General features: G+C 37.2%; 1 protein-coding gene across 1 annotated transcript in view; it reads right to left on the bottom strand.

The window, feature by feature from the left end:
- LOC134678497 (ras-related and estrogen-regulated growth inhibitor) overlaps positions 1-18,042 on the bottom strand; it is a 33,219-nt gene extending 15,177 nt beyond the window's left edge. Inside the window, exon 1 of the mRNA XM_063537072.1 lies at positions 17,885-18,042. Within this exon, the coding sequence (XP_063393142.1) occupies positions 17,885-17,972 (88 nt within the window). The 5' untranslated portion in view covers positions 17,973-18,042. The remainder of the gene's footprint in view (positions 1-17,884) is intronic.
- Positions 18,043-19,847: the final 1,805 nt, after the last annotated feature.

The following is a 19,847-nucleotide window of genomic DNA, read 5'->3' as shown; positions in this document are numbered from 1 at the left end:
GGTGACAAGCAAAAGTCACTAAGTACTTTCAATAAATTTAAGTAACAATGCACTTTATTATACTTGTAACACGGTTTATTGTCCAATAATTTCAATGGTGTTAGTTAGTGATTTTTGCTTGTCACCCGACGAAATGTCAGATGCCACGGCGTTCTAGCGTGAGTCATCCGGCGTGGAGTCTACATGATATAGGGCCCGATTCGGATTTTGAAATAGACATCTATTAGACATCACCAAGATACGATAACGATATGTTTAAGATCTAACCTGGCAAATTTGACATTTGCGCGATTCTGGAGATACTCTTGAACGATTTCCACAGGATATGACTTAGAGATCCAATTCACATCTAAATAGATATCTTATTCTATCTAACGTAAAGTGACATTGGTTGCCCGAATTGCGCTTCAAAAGAGAACTAGTTGATATCTAAACTATATCGTATCTAGAATGGATCTAGTACGTGTCGTCTCTTGTGAATATCTTGAAGTTCGAATACGGCAGATAGTCTGTCCATTATGTAACTATAGGCCAAATGGTTCGTCACAACGACAGCGTTGGATAACCCGACACGGCATGTCGCAGTCGCAGCTGTGCCCTGTTCTACCGAAACACCGGCAATGTCACCCAGAAACATTATCACGTTACTTCTGTCTAAAACAAACACTCTTTTGTTTTTTTAATATATATTTATTGCTTTTAACCAAGGACTTTATGTATTTATTCAATATTTTAAATCAGGCAACTATAGGCCCTTATCAAAGCATAAATAATAGTACTAGGTACGAAAGACTCACTCTCTAACAAAACGCGTCTGTTACGATCAGGACAGATATGGCCGCTAGGTGGCGACAGCGCCACGCGCGGCTTATGGCTAGCCACCAAAATTGGTGTGGAATAGATGTACTTTTAGCTACCTGTAGCAAAGCGACGAAATCGCGTAGTGATCCACGCCTGCCCTTTTAGACTAACATATATTTGCATTTTATAAACTTAAAAACTAAAGCGAAGCTAGCAAGCACAGCTAGTGCTTAAATTATTATGAAAATTGAGAAAGTGAAAGTATCAGATAGGTATCAGAATGCACAATGTATTAAAAATCCATTTACACCCAAATTTCAATTGCTTATCGTAAAAAAAATATTAATTCGTACTCAGAGGCGTAGCTAGAGGATATGGCGCCAGGGGCAGGCACCAAATTTGCGCCCCCCCCCCCCCCACACAAACGAAATGAACTACAAAAGGGTTACTTTTTTTTTAACTAAAATTTACTTTTAATTTAGACAATACAGTGTATATGTGTTTTTTTAATACATCGGCAGGCGTGGCTCACTCCGCGATGTTGTCGCTTTGCTACAGGCAGTTAAAAGTCCATCCGTTCGACCCCAATTTTGGGGTTTGCCATAAGCCGCGCGTGGCGCTGTCGCCACCTAGCGGCCATATCTGCGCTGATCGTGACAGACGCGTTTTGTTAGAGAGTGAGTCTTCTGTACCTAGTACTATTATTTATTCTGTGACATCGGTGGGTAACATGTTTACGACCCACCTGATGGTAAGTGGTCACCGCATCATATGGACGTCTACACTCCAAAAGAGTTACAAGCGCGTTGCCGACCATTTTAAAACTTATGCACTTTTTTGGAGATCTCCATACTGTAGCCTCTCGAGAAAAAGGAACTTAATCAATTTATTGTGGAATGAGCTCCCTTTTTTCGACAAATTTCCTCCCGACCACTGTGGAAGGAATTCCTCTTAAACCGCACAGTACGCGACCATTTAGGTTCTAGGCCTCTAGGGTGTGAGGATAAACACTCTGCCTATCCTAATACGGCGAGCGGTGCAGTGATGGCAAGCTGTCACCGTTGGCAACTAGGCAGCATGTCAAACAATTCTTCAGACAACAGCTCATTGTACTTACCTACGAGCGGTAGAGAACATCCTGTATACAGGGTGGCTAAAAAATAACTGTATTCCCGTTGCCAGGGAGGTTCTGGGATTATAATGAGCAACTTTTACTATGGGACCAACCCCTCAGTCGCGAAAAAAAAATTTGGCTGGTTCATACATTTTGGTTGGTCCATTTTCTGTGGGAGGGTAAACTTTTTTTTTGAGATTTCGGGGTTGGTCCCGTAGTAAAAGTTGCTCAGTATAATCCCAAAACCTCCCTGGCAACGGGAATGTAGTTATTTTTAACCAGCCTATATAGGAATCCCCGTACCTACTGTCGTCCGATAGACAACATGTCACAGATATGCAGCAGCAGCTATTGGAGTAGGTTCCGTCTACTACGGCTCATATATATGCGCCTGCCGGACAAAGGGCTAGGGATCCATTTGCATAGGTAGTCTCTTGGACTGTCCATAAAATGGTAACTTCCCGACAGGAGACCCCTGAGGGAAAAGACGCGCTAACACGGAACACAGCTCTGAACTCTCTGAAGCACTCGGCCCGCTCGCCTTATAAAATGAAAGCATAGCAACTCCTACCGAATATCCCTCTGCTTGATAGAAGTTTCTGGCATAGAGTATTCGCACTGAAGGATGGTGGGCGGTAGGGCGCTACCGTCGTCTTTTAAGGTCGAGTTCTAGGCAAAAAAGAGTACCTAAAAGATCGGCTTTCTCTTTGCTTTTCTGAGCTGTGGGCCAGATTACCAGGATGAGAGGTAGTCTTTTGCCCATTTTGGCGCCCCCCCCTTGGACGGCGCCCGGGGCACTTGCCCCCTCCAACCCCCCCCTAGTTACGCCTCTGTTCGTACTTGGAACCTAAAATGCTCTAGTGCAGAAACGAATAATTTTCTGCACAACTTTTAGAACAACAATAACCCTCTTTCAGAGCACGAGAAATGAAAATGAAATTTCGATTTACATTTTTCGCGGTCAGGCTAGTGTAGTTAGTAGGTACGCGCTTTAGCGGCCAAGGCGTAAAACACCAAAAGCGTGCATTTATTACCGGGGCACGATTAGGTAATAAACATGCGCGCGTGAATGCTTTTGCTATTTGTGAATGTGAATGGGTTTGATTGTGTTTACCTACGTTCAAAACAACTGGAGCAAATCCTGTGCAGGCATAACAACCGTAAGTGTCAGAAAACTCGTTCAATTGGTTACCGTATTCTCGCGTAATAAATGCCAAGTTTAAGTTTTTAAATGTGAGGGTTATACTTGGTGGGATAACATCCTGGTGCTACCAATTATCGATATTCGTCTTTAGCTTGCCCGAGTTCTGTTGCAAACAACGAACTAGAATACTATTATAGAAGTCTGACCTTAGCTCAAAAAATTACCCCATCTGAATGGGGTGGGCCAGTCGAGTATTTTACAGATGACGCCAGCATAAGCTAGATTGCATTCAACACATAAAATATGACTTTAAATGCCTATTATATTCTGACAAAAAAGAGTAGAAATTAAAAAAGTGGCAATACTGTAGTGTCGTCCATTTCAAATTGATCTATATCAGATAACGGACGACACTACAGTATTGCCACTTTTTAATTTCTACTGATTTATGTCAGACTGTACTGCCTTTTTCCTCATGTTGTTTTCGAAAGTAAGTAGGTAGGTAGCTTACGTCTGACGGTGCGGCAACCCTTTTTGGGTTTCAACAAAGATAATTATAATATTATAATTTAATATCTGGAAGACAGAGCTTTGCTCGCAAAACAATAAAAGTGCCCTTGTGGCCTATTTGCTGAATAAATGTTGATGTTGATGTTTTGAATTATAAAATCGCAAAAAAATTCTCAGAGTTTTCTCAGAGATAAGACCTAGCCAGGTCAATTTTTCGTTTTCGCCCCCGAAAATCCCCATTATATAGCAAATTTCATCGAAATCGTTAGAGCCGTTTCCGAGATTCCCGAAATATAAATTAATAAATAAATAAACAAGAATTGATCGTTTAAAGGTATAAGATGTAACTTATATAGTACCTACCTGTCATTTGGTTTCTGAGAATATCCTTTAAATTATTTTCCATTTTATCTACACTAAAACTCTCGTTTATTTTTAAAATAATGTGTAGGTACATGGTAAAAACATCAAAATGTATAATTTCAAAACATGTTTCCGATGATTGTCAGTCAGATGGCCCGTTTTTCGAAATTACAAATGTACTAAGAGCTGACTATTATTTATTCAGCTATAAGCATTTGCCCTTTGCCTACCGAAGTATATTTCAGGAAGCCTATATTATATACCTACTAAGAAGAATTTAGTCTACAATATAAAGTGAGTACTAAGTCCGGGAACTGCAATTACCTACAGTTTTCCTTTGAAAGATTTGCCCTTTCGCCGGCGTAGTAAACATAATGAAATTCTCAGTACCGACTGGCAATTGAAAGAGGAACTTTCAAGGATAAACTTAATAAGCGGAATAAAACAGCTTCATTTATTGTCAAGTTGTGACATGACGGCCATACTTATTGTGAAAAGTGGCTGTAGTATCGTCGGGCTTTAAAATTTAGATAGAGTGGGCCAACGCCGGCCACTCCAAGGGACGCATTTATACGTTTAAGGGGCCCACTGACTAACAGTCCGCCGGACGGTATCGGCCTGTCAGTTAGAACATAATTTTGACAGTTCCGAACAACTGACAGGCCGATACCGTCCGGCGGACTGTTAATCAGTGGGCCCCTTAAAGAGGGAGCAAGTGATATTGCTATCTCATTCTACCGCATGGCTGCGTCCCTTGGAGTGACCATAAATGAAAATTGGTCATCTATAGCCTATTTAATTAATAAATGTCAGGTGGGTGCGTGTTGTTTTTACTTCTGTTAGAAGCGGTATTGGATGCCCTGAGGCGTTTCTCAAATAAGACAATAATAATTATAATGAATATTGTTTTCACAAGGCCACATCTCAGTTAATTGCTGCATAAGAATATCAACCATATTTCAAGCTTACAAGGTTCAGTTTTGTATGAAATGAAAGATACAATACGAGTTCATAAAAGTCCCTGGCATTCCTGTTTTAAAACAAAGGGGTAATTAGCAGAATCAGAGACCTGTAAATATTAGGGAATACTAAATTCCATTACGAAGTTAAAAATAACACCGGCCTCTAGATTATGTCGAGCCATGCTTCGTGTAAGATTCCATGGAACCCTATCGATAAGATTTCGTTATGTGTTATAATAAGCACACTAAAAGGGGGGCTATTTCAGACAAGTGTCGCTGCTTTTTAAAAAAGTACTTTTGATAAAGCTATGAAACCGATATTTGGCATGACAACGTTTGATAACTTAGCTTTAAATTCAACGGTATATGTTATACAAATTCCTACAGGTTATTAAGGTAGCAGAACGCGTAATTGTAGCACGAGCGGTTAAACAACCACTTTGCCCCCTTGTAAAACAAAAACTATTATTTTAAAAAGTTGTCGAACTCGAGGTTTTATGTCAATTCAAAGCCGGAGAGTCAATGGTGTGAAAATAGAATTGAAAATCATTAACGCCATTTATATGGTCAGCCAATTCCCCGACAACGTAATACTTTGTGGAATTCCCCAGTCTTTACCGTTCGCTGGTCTCCCGTAATATGTGTGAAATACTGGCAAAACATCAAATAGATTCTTTAACATTCGCTGCGCGCAGTTATGGAATCGCGTGGCGTTGTCTATAATAAAATTAAAATTGTAACAATGAAACACGTTGTTCGCTTCATTAGCTGTTAGAATTTCTAGCATAATTTCGTATGTAGCATGCGTGATGGTTAGATTTGTACAGTTCGGTATATTATTAATATTAAAGCTTATTATGCTTTTATTTAATTAGCCGCTGTTAGGACCGGCGCCCACTATCCTTCGGCATAGGACTGAGGACGCCTCGGTAATATGCCGAAAGATCCCTCACCATGCTCATAGTGGGCACCGGGCCCTGACTAAAATCTTGTGGGCTAAATTAGAACAACGTTCTGATATTTAACCAATAACCGGTGGCAATATTAGATGACCAGAAGCTAAAATTTGATGTTCGATACCGAAAATGCCCGTTTGAAGTAGGTAACTGATCAAACTGATAAAGTAAAACTAAGTACCTCGTAAGGTAAATGGGGTGAAAGAAAATAGAATTGAAAGTCATTAACTCCATATATATGGACAAAGTCGTAGGCCAAGGCTACTAAGCGCCACTTAAGCCGGAGTTAACCGGTTAAACCCGGGTTAGTGAACGATATGAAATTAAAGTATTTGCAGTCTTCTTTGTTACTTTTATCTTTTAATTGGATGACTAGACAAGCCATTTTATTTTTTATTTTTACTTTACACGACTCCCACGTAAACGCTGAGCCTTACCTACGAGTATTATTATTTAATGCACAAATCTAAAACAGGTGGGTACTTATCTATTAATTAATAAAATCTTTTTACAAAAAAAAGAAAACCGACTTCAAAAAGGATGAAATAAAATATTATCCTTTTTAAGTCTATGCGTTACCAACTGATATGTTTGAAGTCGGTGCCAAGCCAACTTTTAAAGCATACCATGATTTTGGTGCGATTCGATAAGGATGTATGTTGGATTGCCTTACACGACGACAATGAACGTACTTTCTGTAGGTACAGTCGACGTTAAAAATATGTTTACACTTTTCGTCTTATTACAAAGGAGTAAGGTGCAAAAGTGTAAACATATCTTTGACGTCGAATGTACCTAAGAACCTCAAAACACACGATCAAATCTTCCTGGCACAGTATGTACCATGTTTGTCGGCACGCAAGCGTGGGATTGGGACTGAAGTTATTTCCCGTCCCTTATTCAGAGGACTACATTTCAAAATATAACACAATTCAAGGAATTTACTTTCTTGGCAAATTTCACCTAAAGCGGTTCAGTTGTTTAGCCATGAAAAGGCGACAAAGAGGCAGACATAATTACTTACACATTTATAATAGTTATTAGTACAGTTCTAATGGGATTTATAGTCATAAAGCTGATTATTTTTGACGGGTATTGGTACTACTTGGCTTGGCACCGACTTCAAACATATCAGTTGGTAACGCATAGACTTAAAAAGGATAATATTTTATTTCATCCTTTTTGAAGTCGGTTTTCTTTTTTTTGTAAAAAGTTTTTATTTTTCCATTTTTAGTTTTAACACATTGTTAAGAGCGCGACGCATAAATGAAAAACAACATCATGATTAAAATTCGTGTATCTACTTTAATAAATATGTAATCAGGAATTTTCTCGAGTCCGTCTGGGAAATTATAATTCCTGTCACTACACTAAATCCATCCTCCGCCCCGACACTGACCCAACCCTCAACCCTCCCGATCACTCTACCTCACAGCGTATCAACCCCTGATCCATGTACCCCTCGGCCCTGAACCAGCAGCCCCTTAACCACCATTACCCGACCCCTTAATCCTCGACCTCTTAACTCCTAACCCTAACCCCCGATCAGTAGCCTTACCAGCTTACCAAGAGTTTGACATTGATTTATTCGCGTGTGTGTAACTTACTTTCTTTGCATCTCGCTCGTAGTGGCCTATTAGTGCGAGCGAGATGCATAAAAAGTAAGTTACGAAGACGTTAGCGTCACTAACTTAGCGAATATGTCAATGTCAAACTCGTGGTAAGGCTACACTTGCACTACATCAAATTGGCGGTGTTCGGAAGCAAATGCTCGAGTTACTTTAGAAAACACCGAAATCACTTTACACGTGCCTTTAAAAACTGAGGAGTTCCCTCAATTCCTCATGGATTCCATCATCAGAACAGAACCAAAAATAATACGGAAATACCTTGGAGGCAACTCCTTTCAAACAAAAAAAGAATTACTCAAATCGGATCACAGGTGCCGGAGTAATCGCTGAACATACTACATTTAAAAAATCATCATCATTATCATCAAAACAATCATCATCATCAGGTCTACTTCATCAAAGTGGTGGTTTTTGGGAGAAAATGCTCGAGTTGCTTAAGAAAACACCCAAATCACCATACATGTGCCTTTAAAAATTGAGGAGTTCCCTCAATTCCTCATGGATTCCATCATCAGAACAGAACCAAATTAAAATGGGACCAACTCGGAGGTAGCTCCTTTCAAACAAAAAAAGAATTTCTCAAATCGGACTACGGATGTCGGAGTAATCGGTGAACGTACATAGAAAAAAAAAAATAGCCACAACCGAATACAGAACCTCCTCCTTCTATGAAATGGAAGTCGGTTAAAAACGCAGACTACGTGGGTACATAATTACTTAATATTCCACATTTTAAGCTTTCTGAAAAGACTATAAATACGTACATCTTTAAAAAGTTGCTGTCTAAATGTTTTACAAATGAACACTGGAACCAGTGTTTGCACAGTAACAAAATTAATTTTTTATTACTTACCTACTTACACATTAAAAATTGGGACTTCTGAACTATGTGTCACACCGGCCAAGAAAATAGGTTTTAGGATAGTGATCAAAAATAATGTATTACTTAAATTAAGTTATTTTTTGAAGTAGGTACTTAATAAATTCGGCATGTATTGTTTTGCATGTGCTTTGTAAAAAAAATACCGTGTAATTTTTTATATCTCGTCAGTGGCAAACAATCATACGGCGAGCCTGATGGTAAGCGATCATCTTGGCCTGCGGACGCCCGCAACTCCAGGGGTGTTACACGCGTGTTGTCGACCTACTCCTACCTTAACCTCTCTTCCATTGCATCCTAACGGAGCCTGAGGGGCACGCATATGGTAATTTTACTCCATGTTCGTGTCGAAAGTGTCTTTGTGTGACGTCCGTGTCTTTGAACGGACCAATCACGGCACGGGACTTCGCTCACCCCGTCCCGCGCACCCCCGCATTTTTGGCATCATCGGTTGCATGAAATAATTGCTCTAAACTCGGTCTAGAGGATTACTAGTCTATATTCTATTCCTTTAACACTATTTCGAATGCCAAAATGTATCTGATTTGGCTTCTAATAAAATAAACCTACGCAACTAATATTATTGAATCCGGCAGGACGTCTGGTTTTCACATAGTTAAAGCCACGACAGTGTTCTACGCGAACTGTAATAATAAACTAACCGATAAACTTTATTTTATTGCTTCTAATAAAAATTCACCTCCGCTCGTTCGACGTTACAAAAGTGACAATAGGGAGCGTGCATGAACTATAGGGGGCAGCACAGCAACCGTCAGATATTTAACAAATAAAAAAAATGTTTGTTTTGTTGTAAGTACCTACGTTCAAATCACAGACCAACGTTCAAACTCTGTTACCAAAAAATACTTCTTGAATATTAACAGCTTATGTCAGCTCTGGTTTACCCCTTTTAAATCTAGGGTAAACCCTCCAGTGAATGAACACCCCCCAGTAAATAAACAAAATCACGTTTTTCGTCTAAAATAAGAAATATAGCAATTTCTTCCACTTGTCTTATTTTTTTTCGTATTAACAACTCTATTTCCTATGCAATGACAACCCGTAATAAATTTATTTTCGACAAGTTAGGATGTGACTGGCGTTTGAAGTTTACGTGTTTCTGGATTTGAACTTTTGTATGAAAATATTAGATCCCAGATAAGAACAGTGTATGTTTGGAGGAACTTATGAAGTGCTTTTTTAATTATTACCAGTACAAAGTTTAGTTATTTGGTTAGATTAAGAGTTGAACCTTCTATTTATGTACACTTTGTCGGCGTATTATGCGATTAAGTCTTTATTTTTTACAGTTCCATTACTGGCTCATCAAATGTTCTGAAACCAGTAAATGAACAGTGTGTTCATTTACTGGTGTCGCGTAGATTTCATTTTTTTCCCAAATGTATATGTAAACGAAATCGTATTAAGCTTATTTTTTGACATTCTGCATAGAAAACGATTCTCATTCATTTAGCCAGTATTGGAACAAACCAAATTTCTATAGTCCATTTACTAGATTTGTCATGCCTATGTATGAACAATACAAACTTTGGCTTGTTCATTTATTGGATTTCTACTAAATCTATGTATGAACAGTGTAACCACGAACAATGCAGTGACAAGTTTATTATTTTAAGCATTATTTGGTGAGCATGACCCCTTTCCATCAAAATATGCACGTTGGTTCTTGTTTTTTTATTTTTTCCTTTTAATATGTATCGGGTTTCTATGTTATTGGTGAATAACCATAATTTTATTACATTCTAATCGATTCGAAGTCAATATGGAGGGATAAAAAGATATAAACGCTATCGCTATACCTATTAAAATAGAGCCGGAAACGGTGTTTGTGATAAAAATGATTTTATTATGCAAATTAAAAAGAGTTAAATAATGTTCATTCACTGGGTTTTTCGGTGTTCATTCACTAGTTTTTATGTTCATTCATTAGGTTTTTGGGTAGTTTTTGGTAAATTCTGGTATAACTCAAAAACTATGAAAGTAATTAAAAATCGCAGAAATTACTTTCTTATATATTAAATGAGGATTGATTAAATTGCAGTTAATTATTCCAATTGTTAATGAATGCTGAGCAATGATTTTTCAAACTTGGATAATTGCTTAAGTGTTCATTCACTGGTGGTCTTACCCTACCTATTACAAACAAATAACTTACTAGAAATAACCTACAAATAACCTACAAATAGCTAACTTGGCACAAACTTGGTAAAGTACGAATGCATGCATACATAATACATAGTAGCTTCATACTTGAAGTTGCTGTTGGCGTGCTCCGACTCTAACGATACTCGCCGTTTAAAAACCGAATTCGGAGAGTGTTCATTTAAATAGAAGTCAAAGCAATTTTCTTAAAAATCACCAACAAAATGTACTGAAACGAATTCTTAAAGTGGGCTGTACGGCAGGTAAAAAGCTTCGGCCTTCGCATTTTCCATAGAACACTTCCTGCCCTCAAAGTCCAATAGCAGCAGCAGGGAGCATTCCACGGGCTGTCCCGTACAAAGGCATTTTATATCCTGTGTTGTGACATTTTTCGGCATTTAATTTTTCTGTGCATATTTTTGACCATTCGTCACAGAAAAGGAAACTCTTATACCTGCAAATCTTCTGAAAACTCGCGTTTGTACGAGACAAACGGTAGACAATTTCATGGAATGCTCCCTTGTCGCCCTAGAACTTGCAGGTAGGGTCACGGCTGCCGACCTAGCCTGACCTACTAGCGAGTGCGATAAACTGGATTGAACTCTTGGCACATGCATTTGACAACACAATTCAGGTCAAACTGTGTCGGATTTTTATACGATTTTGCAGTGTTGTGACCAAAGACGGCATTTGGCTATAGTTTTCTGATACATTGTATACAACCCAATTTTAAAATAGTCCGTTTTTCAAACATGACAGTCCGGTCACCATAATTTATGAATTTTATGATTATCCATGTAAAAGCAGGCGTGGCTCACTCCGCGATTTCGTCGCTTTGCTACAGGTAGCTAAATAAGTACATCCGTTCGACCCCAATTTTGGGGTTTGCCATAAGCCGCGCGTGGCGCTGTCGCCACCTAGCGGCCATATCTGTGCTGATCGTGACAGACGCGTTCAGTTAGAAGATACTTACGTTTTATTTGTCATAATTTGTAGATACGCTATAACAATTGAACTTGAGGTTCGAATAAACCGTATGAGGCTTTGCAGGTGTTTATTAAATCATTTAAAAGCAATATACAAGAGATGTTTATTAAAGAAGCTTAGATTTTCTTTTTACCAATTGTTTTTATGATATTAATGTACATTACAGGTAATTTAAAGCTTTTATACAAATGTAAACTTTTTATGGTATGATGTAAATATTACATGTCCCTTTTTAGGGTTCCGTACCTCAAAAGGAAAAAACGGAACCCTTATAGGATCACTCGTGCGTCTGTCTGTCCGTCTGTCCGTCTGTCACACCCAATTTGCTCCGAAACTACCGGACCAATTAAGTTGAAATTTGGTACACATATGTAAGTCTGTGACCCAAAGACGGATATGTAACGTCAACAAATGAATTCTAAACATAGGGGCTACTTTTGGGGGGTAAACGATAGAATTAAAAAACAAAGTTTTGAAAACTATATCTTGTTACATATCAAACGAAAGAGCTCATTTTGAGAATCTCAAATATATTTTTCTTATAAATTTTCGATAAACCGTTTAGAAGTTATTCAAGAAAATAGACAAAAAATGACCATTCCCCCCCCTCTATCTCCGAAACTACTGGGTCTAAAATTCTGAAAAAAATACACAAAATAGTCCTTTACCTAAAGATGTCAGGAAAACCTATCAGAAATCTAGAGTCAAGCGTGAGTCGGATTTAAGAACAAAAATGCGGTTAACGTTTTTTTAGGGACACAGCCGCAATGGTTTAAGTGAAACGTGATGTAGACAGCTATTGCGAAGACCATATCCGCATAAGGCCGAAGGCCCGAAGCTCCCCAAAGAGGCGTGACTTTAGCTTCAAGCGAGAGTCGGACTGAAGACAAAAAATGCGACTAGGCTGTATCTGGCACAGTCGCAATGGTACTTGTAGTACAGTCAACAGCAGAAGTTGCTAAGCGGCCGAGGTGTTCAAAATTACCTTGACATCCCAACTAGTAAAAAAGTCTCAGATTGCGCACTTTATAAGAGTAGTGAGCTTATAGCGCTCTTATTTTTGTTTTGAACTTATCATCGCTCTTATATTAGTCTTAGACAAGCTAATACGCACTTTAGTAAGTTTAGTCTTATTACCTAGTCTTATATATGTATATAAGAGCATTTTATAATACCATTATAAGCCTCTCGCTCTTACAATAACATTTACGAAGTCTCATTGAACTTGAGAGCACCTGGTCTTATATCCACATTCTCTTAGTTCATTTGATCTTATAATAGACTTTATAAATGCTATTATAAGAATGTAAGACTAATATCAACATGGCATAATACTATTATGAGCCTCTCGCTCTTACAATAACATTTACTAAGTCTCATTGAACTTGAGAGTACTTGGTCTTATATCCACATTCTCTAAGTTCATTTGATCTTATATTAGACTTTCTAAATGCTATTATAAGAATGTAAGGCTAATATCAACATAGCATAATACTATTATAAGCCTCTTGCTCTTACAACAACATTTACGAAGTCTCATTGAACTTGAGAGTACTTGGTCTTATACCCACATTCTCTAAGTTCATTTGATCTTATATTAGACTTTCTAAATGCTATTATAAGAATGTAAGACTAATATCAACATAGCATAATACTATTATAAGCCTCTTGCTCTTACAACAACATTTACTAAGTCTCATTGAACTTGAGAGTACGTGGTCTTATATCCACATTCTCTAAGTTCATTTGATCTTATATTAGACTTTATAAATGCTATTATAAGAATGTAAGACTAATATCAACATAGCATAATACTATTATAAGCCTCTTGCTCTTACAACAACATTTACGAAGTCTCATTGAACTTGAGAGTACTTGGTCTTATATCCACATTCTCTAAGTTCATTTGATCTTATATTAGACTTTCTAAATGCTATTATAAGAATGTAAGACTAATATCAACATAGCATGATACTATTATAAGCCTCTTGCTCTTACAACAACATTTACGAAGTCTCATTGAACTTGAGAGTACCTGGTCTTATATCCTCATTCTCTTAGTTAATTTGATTTTATATTAGATTTCTAAATGCTATTGTAAGAATGTAAGACGAATATTAACATAGCATAAGAACACTGTAAGTACGCACTTTTCTGATCTTACTAAAGCTATAATAAGATCAACAGCAGCACTTTAGTAAGATATTAGAGTGATATAAGATCAAAACACTTATATCACAAAAGAGAAGATCAATATAAGATGGTTTGATCTTAAATCGTTTTTGGGAACACTATTGTTAGTATAAGTAAAGAAAGGAACCGTAATTTATTCAACATGGCCACATCATTTGTATTCAGAATGCTTAAAATACTCTAATAGTGCGCTTGAAAAATGCACCTACATCAATGGCTGACTATCAATACAAAATAAAGAAATAAAATAATTATTAAAATATTCAAATACCATATTTGAGTAGGCGCATAAAGTTAGAAGTGTAAAACAGGGTCTACTTTACAATAAATAATATTTTCCCATGTGAATACTTACCCTGAAACATAAACAGACGATGATAAACAGCACGTTATTATATTTAAACATATTTCATAAAAAGTTTGATAAACACTTACACTAATATGTTTTTGTCACGTTGCAGTTAATTTCACCCGTATATTTATACTTCACAAATAGAATGTTTCAAACCAAAATAAGCTTATTTAGGCTTACAAGATTCTAACGTTTGACCAATATAAGCCTATGTAGGCTTACAAGATACTTACGTTCGACCAATATAAGCCTATGTAGGCTTACAAGATACTTACGTTCGACCAATATAAGCCTATGTAGGCTTACAAGATACTTACGTTCGACCAATATAAGCCTAGGCTTACAAGATACTTACGTAAAAGCGATATTAGCCTAAAGCAGCTTAATATAGTTTTGAAAAAGATTACTGTGAATGCAAACAACATTCAATTAGACTGATATTAGAACGTTATTAAAATAAATACGCTTATGCTTTGTGCCCAAACCCGGGCTTATACGATGATATAAAATCAATATAAGAGCGACAAAATTGTAGTCTAGAGACTGTTGTTAGCGTGATTTTGCTAGTTGGGATGGTCTTATTGTCTTAACTATAAAGTCGCGTCCAGATCATTTTAAACCACTCTCCCGCTTAGCAACTTCTGCTGCTGACTGTACTGATTGATTAGGTTACTATTGTTACGTGTTTTAAAAAGCAGTAGGTATACAGGGTGGCTAAAAAATAAACTAAGTGTATTCCCGTTGCCAACGTGCAATCTTGAAATCGCGAAGAAAAATTTGGCTGTTTCATACATTTTGGCTGGTCCGTTTTCTATGGGAGGATACTTCTATTTTCGCGATTTCGGGGTTGGTCCCATACTAAAAGTTGCTCAGTATAATCCCAAAATCTCCTTGGCTACGAGAATACACTTAGTTTTTGGTCACCCTGTAGGTATTATCTCTCTTCGGCCTTCGCTTTTAAAACACTTTCGGAAGTTGTAGGAAGCGCGACCCGTCGGACGCTCGAGTTTTCAGCTCTACGCATTTGGACACTTGTAGGTACTATTGTTCGGCATTTAATCTTCAGAGATGTAGAGATATGCCACCACGCCAGACAACTTCATGTTACATCTGGTTTTTGATTGACCCATTCGGGTTTTTCAAGACGTTTCACTCACGTCACGTTTCACGTATACAAAAAAATTTTTGAATATTGTGTGATGTACGGAACCCTTGAAACGCGAGTCCGACTCGCACTTGACCAGTTTTTTGTTTTTTAGGGTTCCATACCCAAAGGATCCCTATTAGTAAGACTCCACTGTCCGTCTGTCTGTCACCAGGCTGTATCTCAAGAACCGTGATAGCTAGACCGTTGAAATTTTCACACATGATGTATTTCTGTTGCCGCTATAACAACATATACTAAAAACAGAAAAACATAAATATTTAAAAACGTGATTTTTTGCTGTTTTTTGCGTAGGTAATGGTACGGAACCCTTCGTGCGCGAGTCAGACTCGCACTTGGCCGGTTTGTATAGGTGGTTTTACCAAGAAAGGGTTAGTGGTGTATGTACCTACTTACTATTTTAGTTGTAAGATCTATTGTAAAACCACAACACAATAAATAAATGAATTAATTATTGTTTCTTCCTAGTGTGTGATTGGCCAATTAGAGAAGTCTTCAGCAATCAGTGTGCAAAAGCTCGCAAGAAGAATAGTTGTCCAAGATTTTCTAATTATAAATGGATCTTAGGTGTTTTGAGTTGAACCCAATCTCAATACTGTAAAATTGCTAGCATTTGTTTCCGGGCCTGACATTAATCGGATTGTTTACTATACACTTGTCTTGTTTATTTATCACGGGAATCACTAATAAAATAAACACATAAAAATTGTTTCAGCCGCTTTTAAGATGTGTTACGTGGCATAGACCTTGTTTCTCATATTCAGATTGATACATATGACTCACTCCAATATTTGCGTACCAAAACCGCGGATGTGCCGATAGTTCTAAACGGGACGCATTCGGCTTTTTCGGGAGCGGTATGAATCTCGTATGCGTGGGAAAGTGATAAGATTAAAATATTACAACTGTTGATATTTTTAGAGAATACGTGTTGCTATTATGCGTATAACGCGCGCCGTTCGATCGGCTTTCAATATGTTGCGATATTCGTGGTGTGTTAATGTTGATTCAATGATTTATATAGCCTATTCAGCCGGCGTGTTATGGATGGCTTTATCCATCTTTATCCACCTGATAAAATAATAACTGTCCCTTTTTAACACCGTGGGATAGAAGTGACGGACCCCGTTTTATCACGCTGTCATGTAGACAAGAACGACCATTATATCCGTAACGTTGAATAACCGGGGCACAATTCTGTGTTTTGATAACCTGTGATATATAGTCGGACCAAGCTAACTCTGCACACTGCAAAGTGTGTCCATGTCATCATTAATGTCAAAATATCTGGGAGACCGATCTTTGCCCGGAGAACATGTAAAAACTCAAAAATGTGCATTTTCCCAAAGATAAGACCTAGATAGATCGATTTATCGCACAATTTTAAATATCCCATGACTGGTGCTGTTACTATAGTAGGGGTGTCGATTTTTTTTTGTAATTGCATAGTAAAACGAGGTATATTTTTTTAGGGTTTCGTACCTCATAAGGAAAAAACTGAACCCTTATAGGATCGCTCGTGTGTCTGTCTGTCTGTCCGACCATTCCCCCCTTTATCTCTGAAACTAACTGGGCCTAAAATTTTGAAAAAAATAGGTACCTACAGAAAATAGTACTTTACCTATAGATGACTGGAAAACCTATTAGAAATGTGCAGTCAAGCGTGAGTCGGACTTATGTACGGAACCCTTGGAACGCGAGTCCGACTCGCGCTTGACCAGTTTTTTTTCCTCAAGTAGTCATGAGCAGGTCCATCAGCTGGTGCCAGCCTATCGTTGAATTTTGGGACAGGTGGTGGATATAGTATATATGATGAATACAATTTATTATACATATATACCACCTACTTACTACATTACTGTAAATTATTTTTCACTACATTACCCCGTAAAGGTTCTCTATATTCTTCAAAACTGATGACGTTGCAAAGTATTTAGATGCAAATTTTGAATTGTCTTCGTGTTAGAATTGGCTCTCGCGTTATGATTTTGAATTATAAAAGTATTTAATATCGATATATTTTTTTCTTTTTTTATATCGATCATTTAAATTTGATTTGTAAACTATTTTATAGATAGTACCTACTCGTATTTTCCACGTGTTTGTGTGGTAAAAAATATTGATTCATTCGGTACCTATCAAAGTTTGTTTAACCCTCGTGTCTTGAAGCCCTCGCTACGCTCAAGATTCCACCTCTCGAACCGCTCGTGATTCAATTTTGAAAGCATTTGCTTGCTCGGGTATAAATAAATATAAAGACAAAAAAAAATAAAGATAGAAAGAATAAAGAGTAATAAAAAAACTTTGCCCCATTGTAAAACAAATAACTAGGTATTATTTTAGTGAAATTAATATTGTATGACACAAGATTTAAGCCTACGGTTGAATTAAGATGTTAATTAACCTTTTACTTTTGTTAGTATAATCTTATATAAAACGAAATAAAATTAATGTTAATTATTTACCAACTCGCATGGTACCTATTACAATTAACTAAATAAATAAAACAATTTATACTAAACATTTCTTTAACAAGCAGTTACAGCTTTGCGATCAATTTTGACTACTGATAAATAACGCTTAAAAAAACAAAAACTTAAAATAAACGTAAAGTAAATACCAAAAAATCGCCGATTGCATTAAATCGCACATTTACCACATACCACTTTTTCCAACAGATGGTGCGCCGACCACCGCAACTTTCACCTCCGAGAGAGAGGATTTCTTCCGCCTAATCCCGCGGGACGCCATGGCGAGTGGGGACGGGTCCACGTTCGCGCGCCGCGCGTGCACCGACACTACTCGACGACTGCCGTTCTAAAAATATTTGAAGCGACAGAAGATCGGGCGTGTTTAATGGGTCAAGATCTGTGGCCAAGATCACCGGCAGGGCTGGACCGGAGGATTTACCAGGGTAGTGCTGGAGCGAAAATATGTACGCGCTTTTGGTCATTTATTTTTACACGACTGCCCAAACAAAAAGAGTGTATTGTTTTCAGCGTTCATGTTTTTATTGCTTGTAAAAAAAATTCACCTGTAAAAGTATATGAATTTGAGTTGGGCACTTTAGCTTTTTTTTTTTTCAATTTACCCCGTGACTAAGTGACCGTGAATACCACTCGAAACAACTCCTATAAAGTTAAACGAATGCTATATGAGTCAGGGTCTAGAACGAAATGATTCATTTTATTTGTATAGATTTTTTTATTAACGCTAAGATTTTGTTCTCAAAATTTATACTTTTAGTACTTATAACAAAAAATATCTAAGTCTAAATATGTATTAAAATATAAATTAATTAACATAAAAAAGTTAACTTTTAATGAAATTAGACAAGGTTCACACAGTTCTAAGCATTTCTTCTTAATATAGTTTACCCTCCTTAGCGCCACTTTTGCACCATTCCACTAACCCGGGATTAACCGGTTAAACCTGGAGTTACCATGGTTACCAGTACGATTTGAGACTGGGTTAACGGCTTAAACGCTTAACCCCGGGTTAGTGGAAATGGCCCTTAGCGAGCTAAACGCAACTGTCACTGACGCACTAATATGGAAGAGTGATTCGATATTTAAAAAGCCGGTCAAGTGCGAGTCGGACTCGCCAACCGAGGATTCCATACAAAATTTTAGCTACATATTATAAAAAGTATTAAGAAATCTACAAGAACATTTGGTCACCCATACACTGAGCGAACGATTGGCATCTTGGCTACGCACCCTGAACTCACGGCGCCTTAATTGTGTTTCGGCTCTACAAAGCAGAAATTAAAAATAAAGTAACGAAACCTTTTTAATATAAGAAATACTAGGTATACCAGTTAATATACTCAATATAATAATCTTAAAATATCCTACACGAATTAATAATAATGTAACCGTAAAATCTTATAGAGGTTTCAGTCTCATATTCATTCACCAAATGATTTAACGATGACTTAAATTACGACTGTTTAATAGTCTTTGGCTCATATGCCATGCCACATTAGTATGCGATACAAATTACATTTTACTGCATAACATACTAAAACGTAAGTAGTAGCGGAAATAACGAGTGAATAACTGATAAAGAAGGATTACCTATATTTTTCAGTTTCAGGTTGTCTAATTATGTTTTCACTTCTGAGGTGAAAACTTGTATGTACAACATGAGATCAAAGTTATTTACATCTCGTGCACTTTTAAGTCCTTCCTTCGCTCAAGATTCAAAATAAGATTCACGTAGCGAGTATTGTAGAATCTTTCGCTTGCACGGGAGTTACGGGACTCAAAATAAGCACACGAAGAAATATCAAACTTTGATCTCGTGTTGTACAAATAACTATTGTACATTGCGCAATTTTTAAAATGTCATTGAATGATATTTCTCAAGTATTTATATATGCTCCAAACATAATTCCAAATAATGGGCACCTTTGCACCCGGTACAGCCCGCGGAGGCCTTTTAGATTAAAATATTTTAATATTTAGATATATTTAAGTTACTTTTGTATGATTATTTATGTACCATTAACCTTTTGTATAATATTTTTTTTTATTTTATTTTTTGTGAAAAAAAAAATCCAAATAAAATCTTGATGAATAAAATATTTCTACCCAATATTTCCACCAATCATTTTAGTGACTT

Source organism: Cydia fagiglandana, chromosome Z, assembly GCF_963556715.1.
Source record: "Cydia fagiglandana chromosome Z, ilCydFagi1.1, whole genome shotgun sequence".
NCBI classification, from domain to species: domain Eukaryota; kingdom Metazoa; phylum Arthropoda; class Insecta; order Lepidoptera; family Tortricidae; genus Cydia; species Cydia fagiglandana.
Note: the sequence above shows the minus strand (reverse complement) of the source record. Positions and strands in the feature narration are given on the sequence as shown.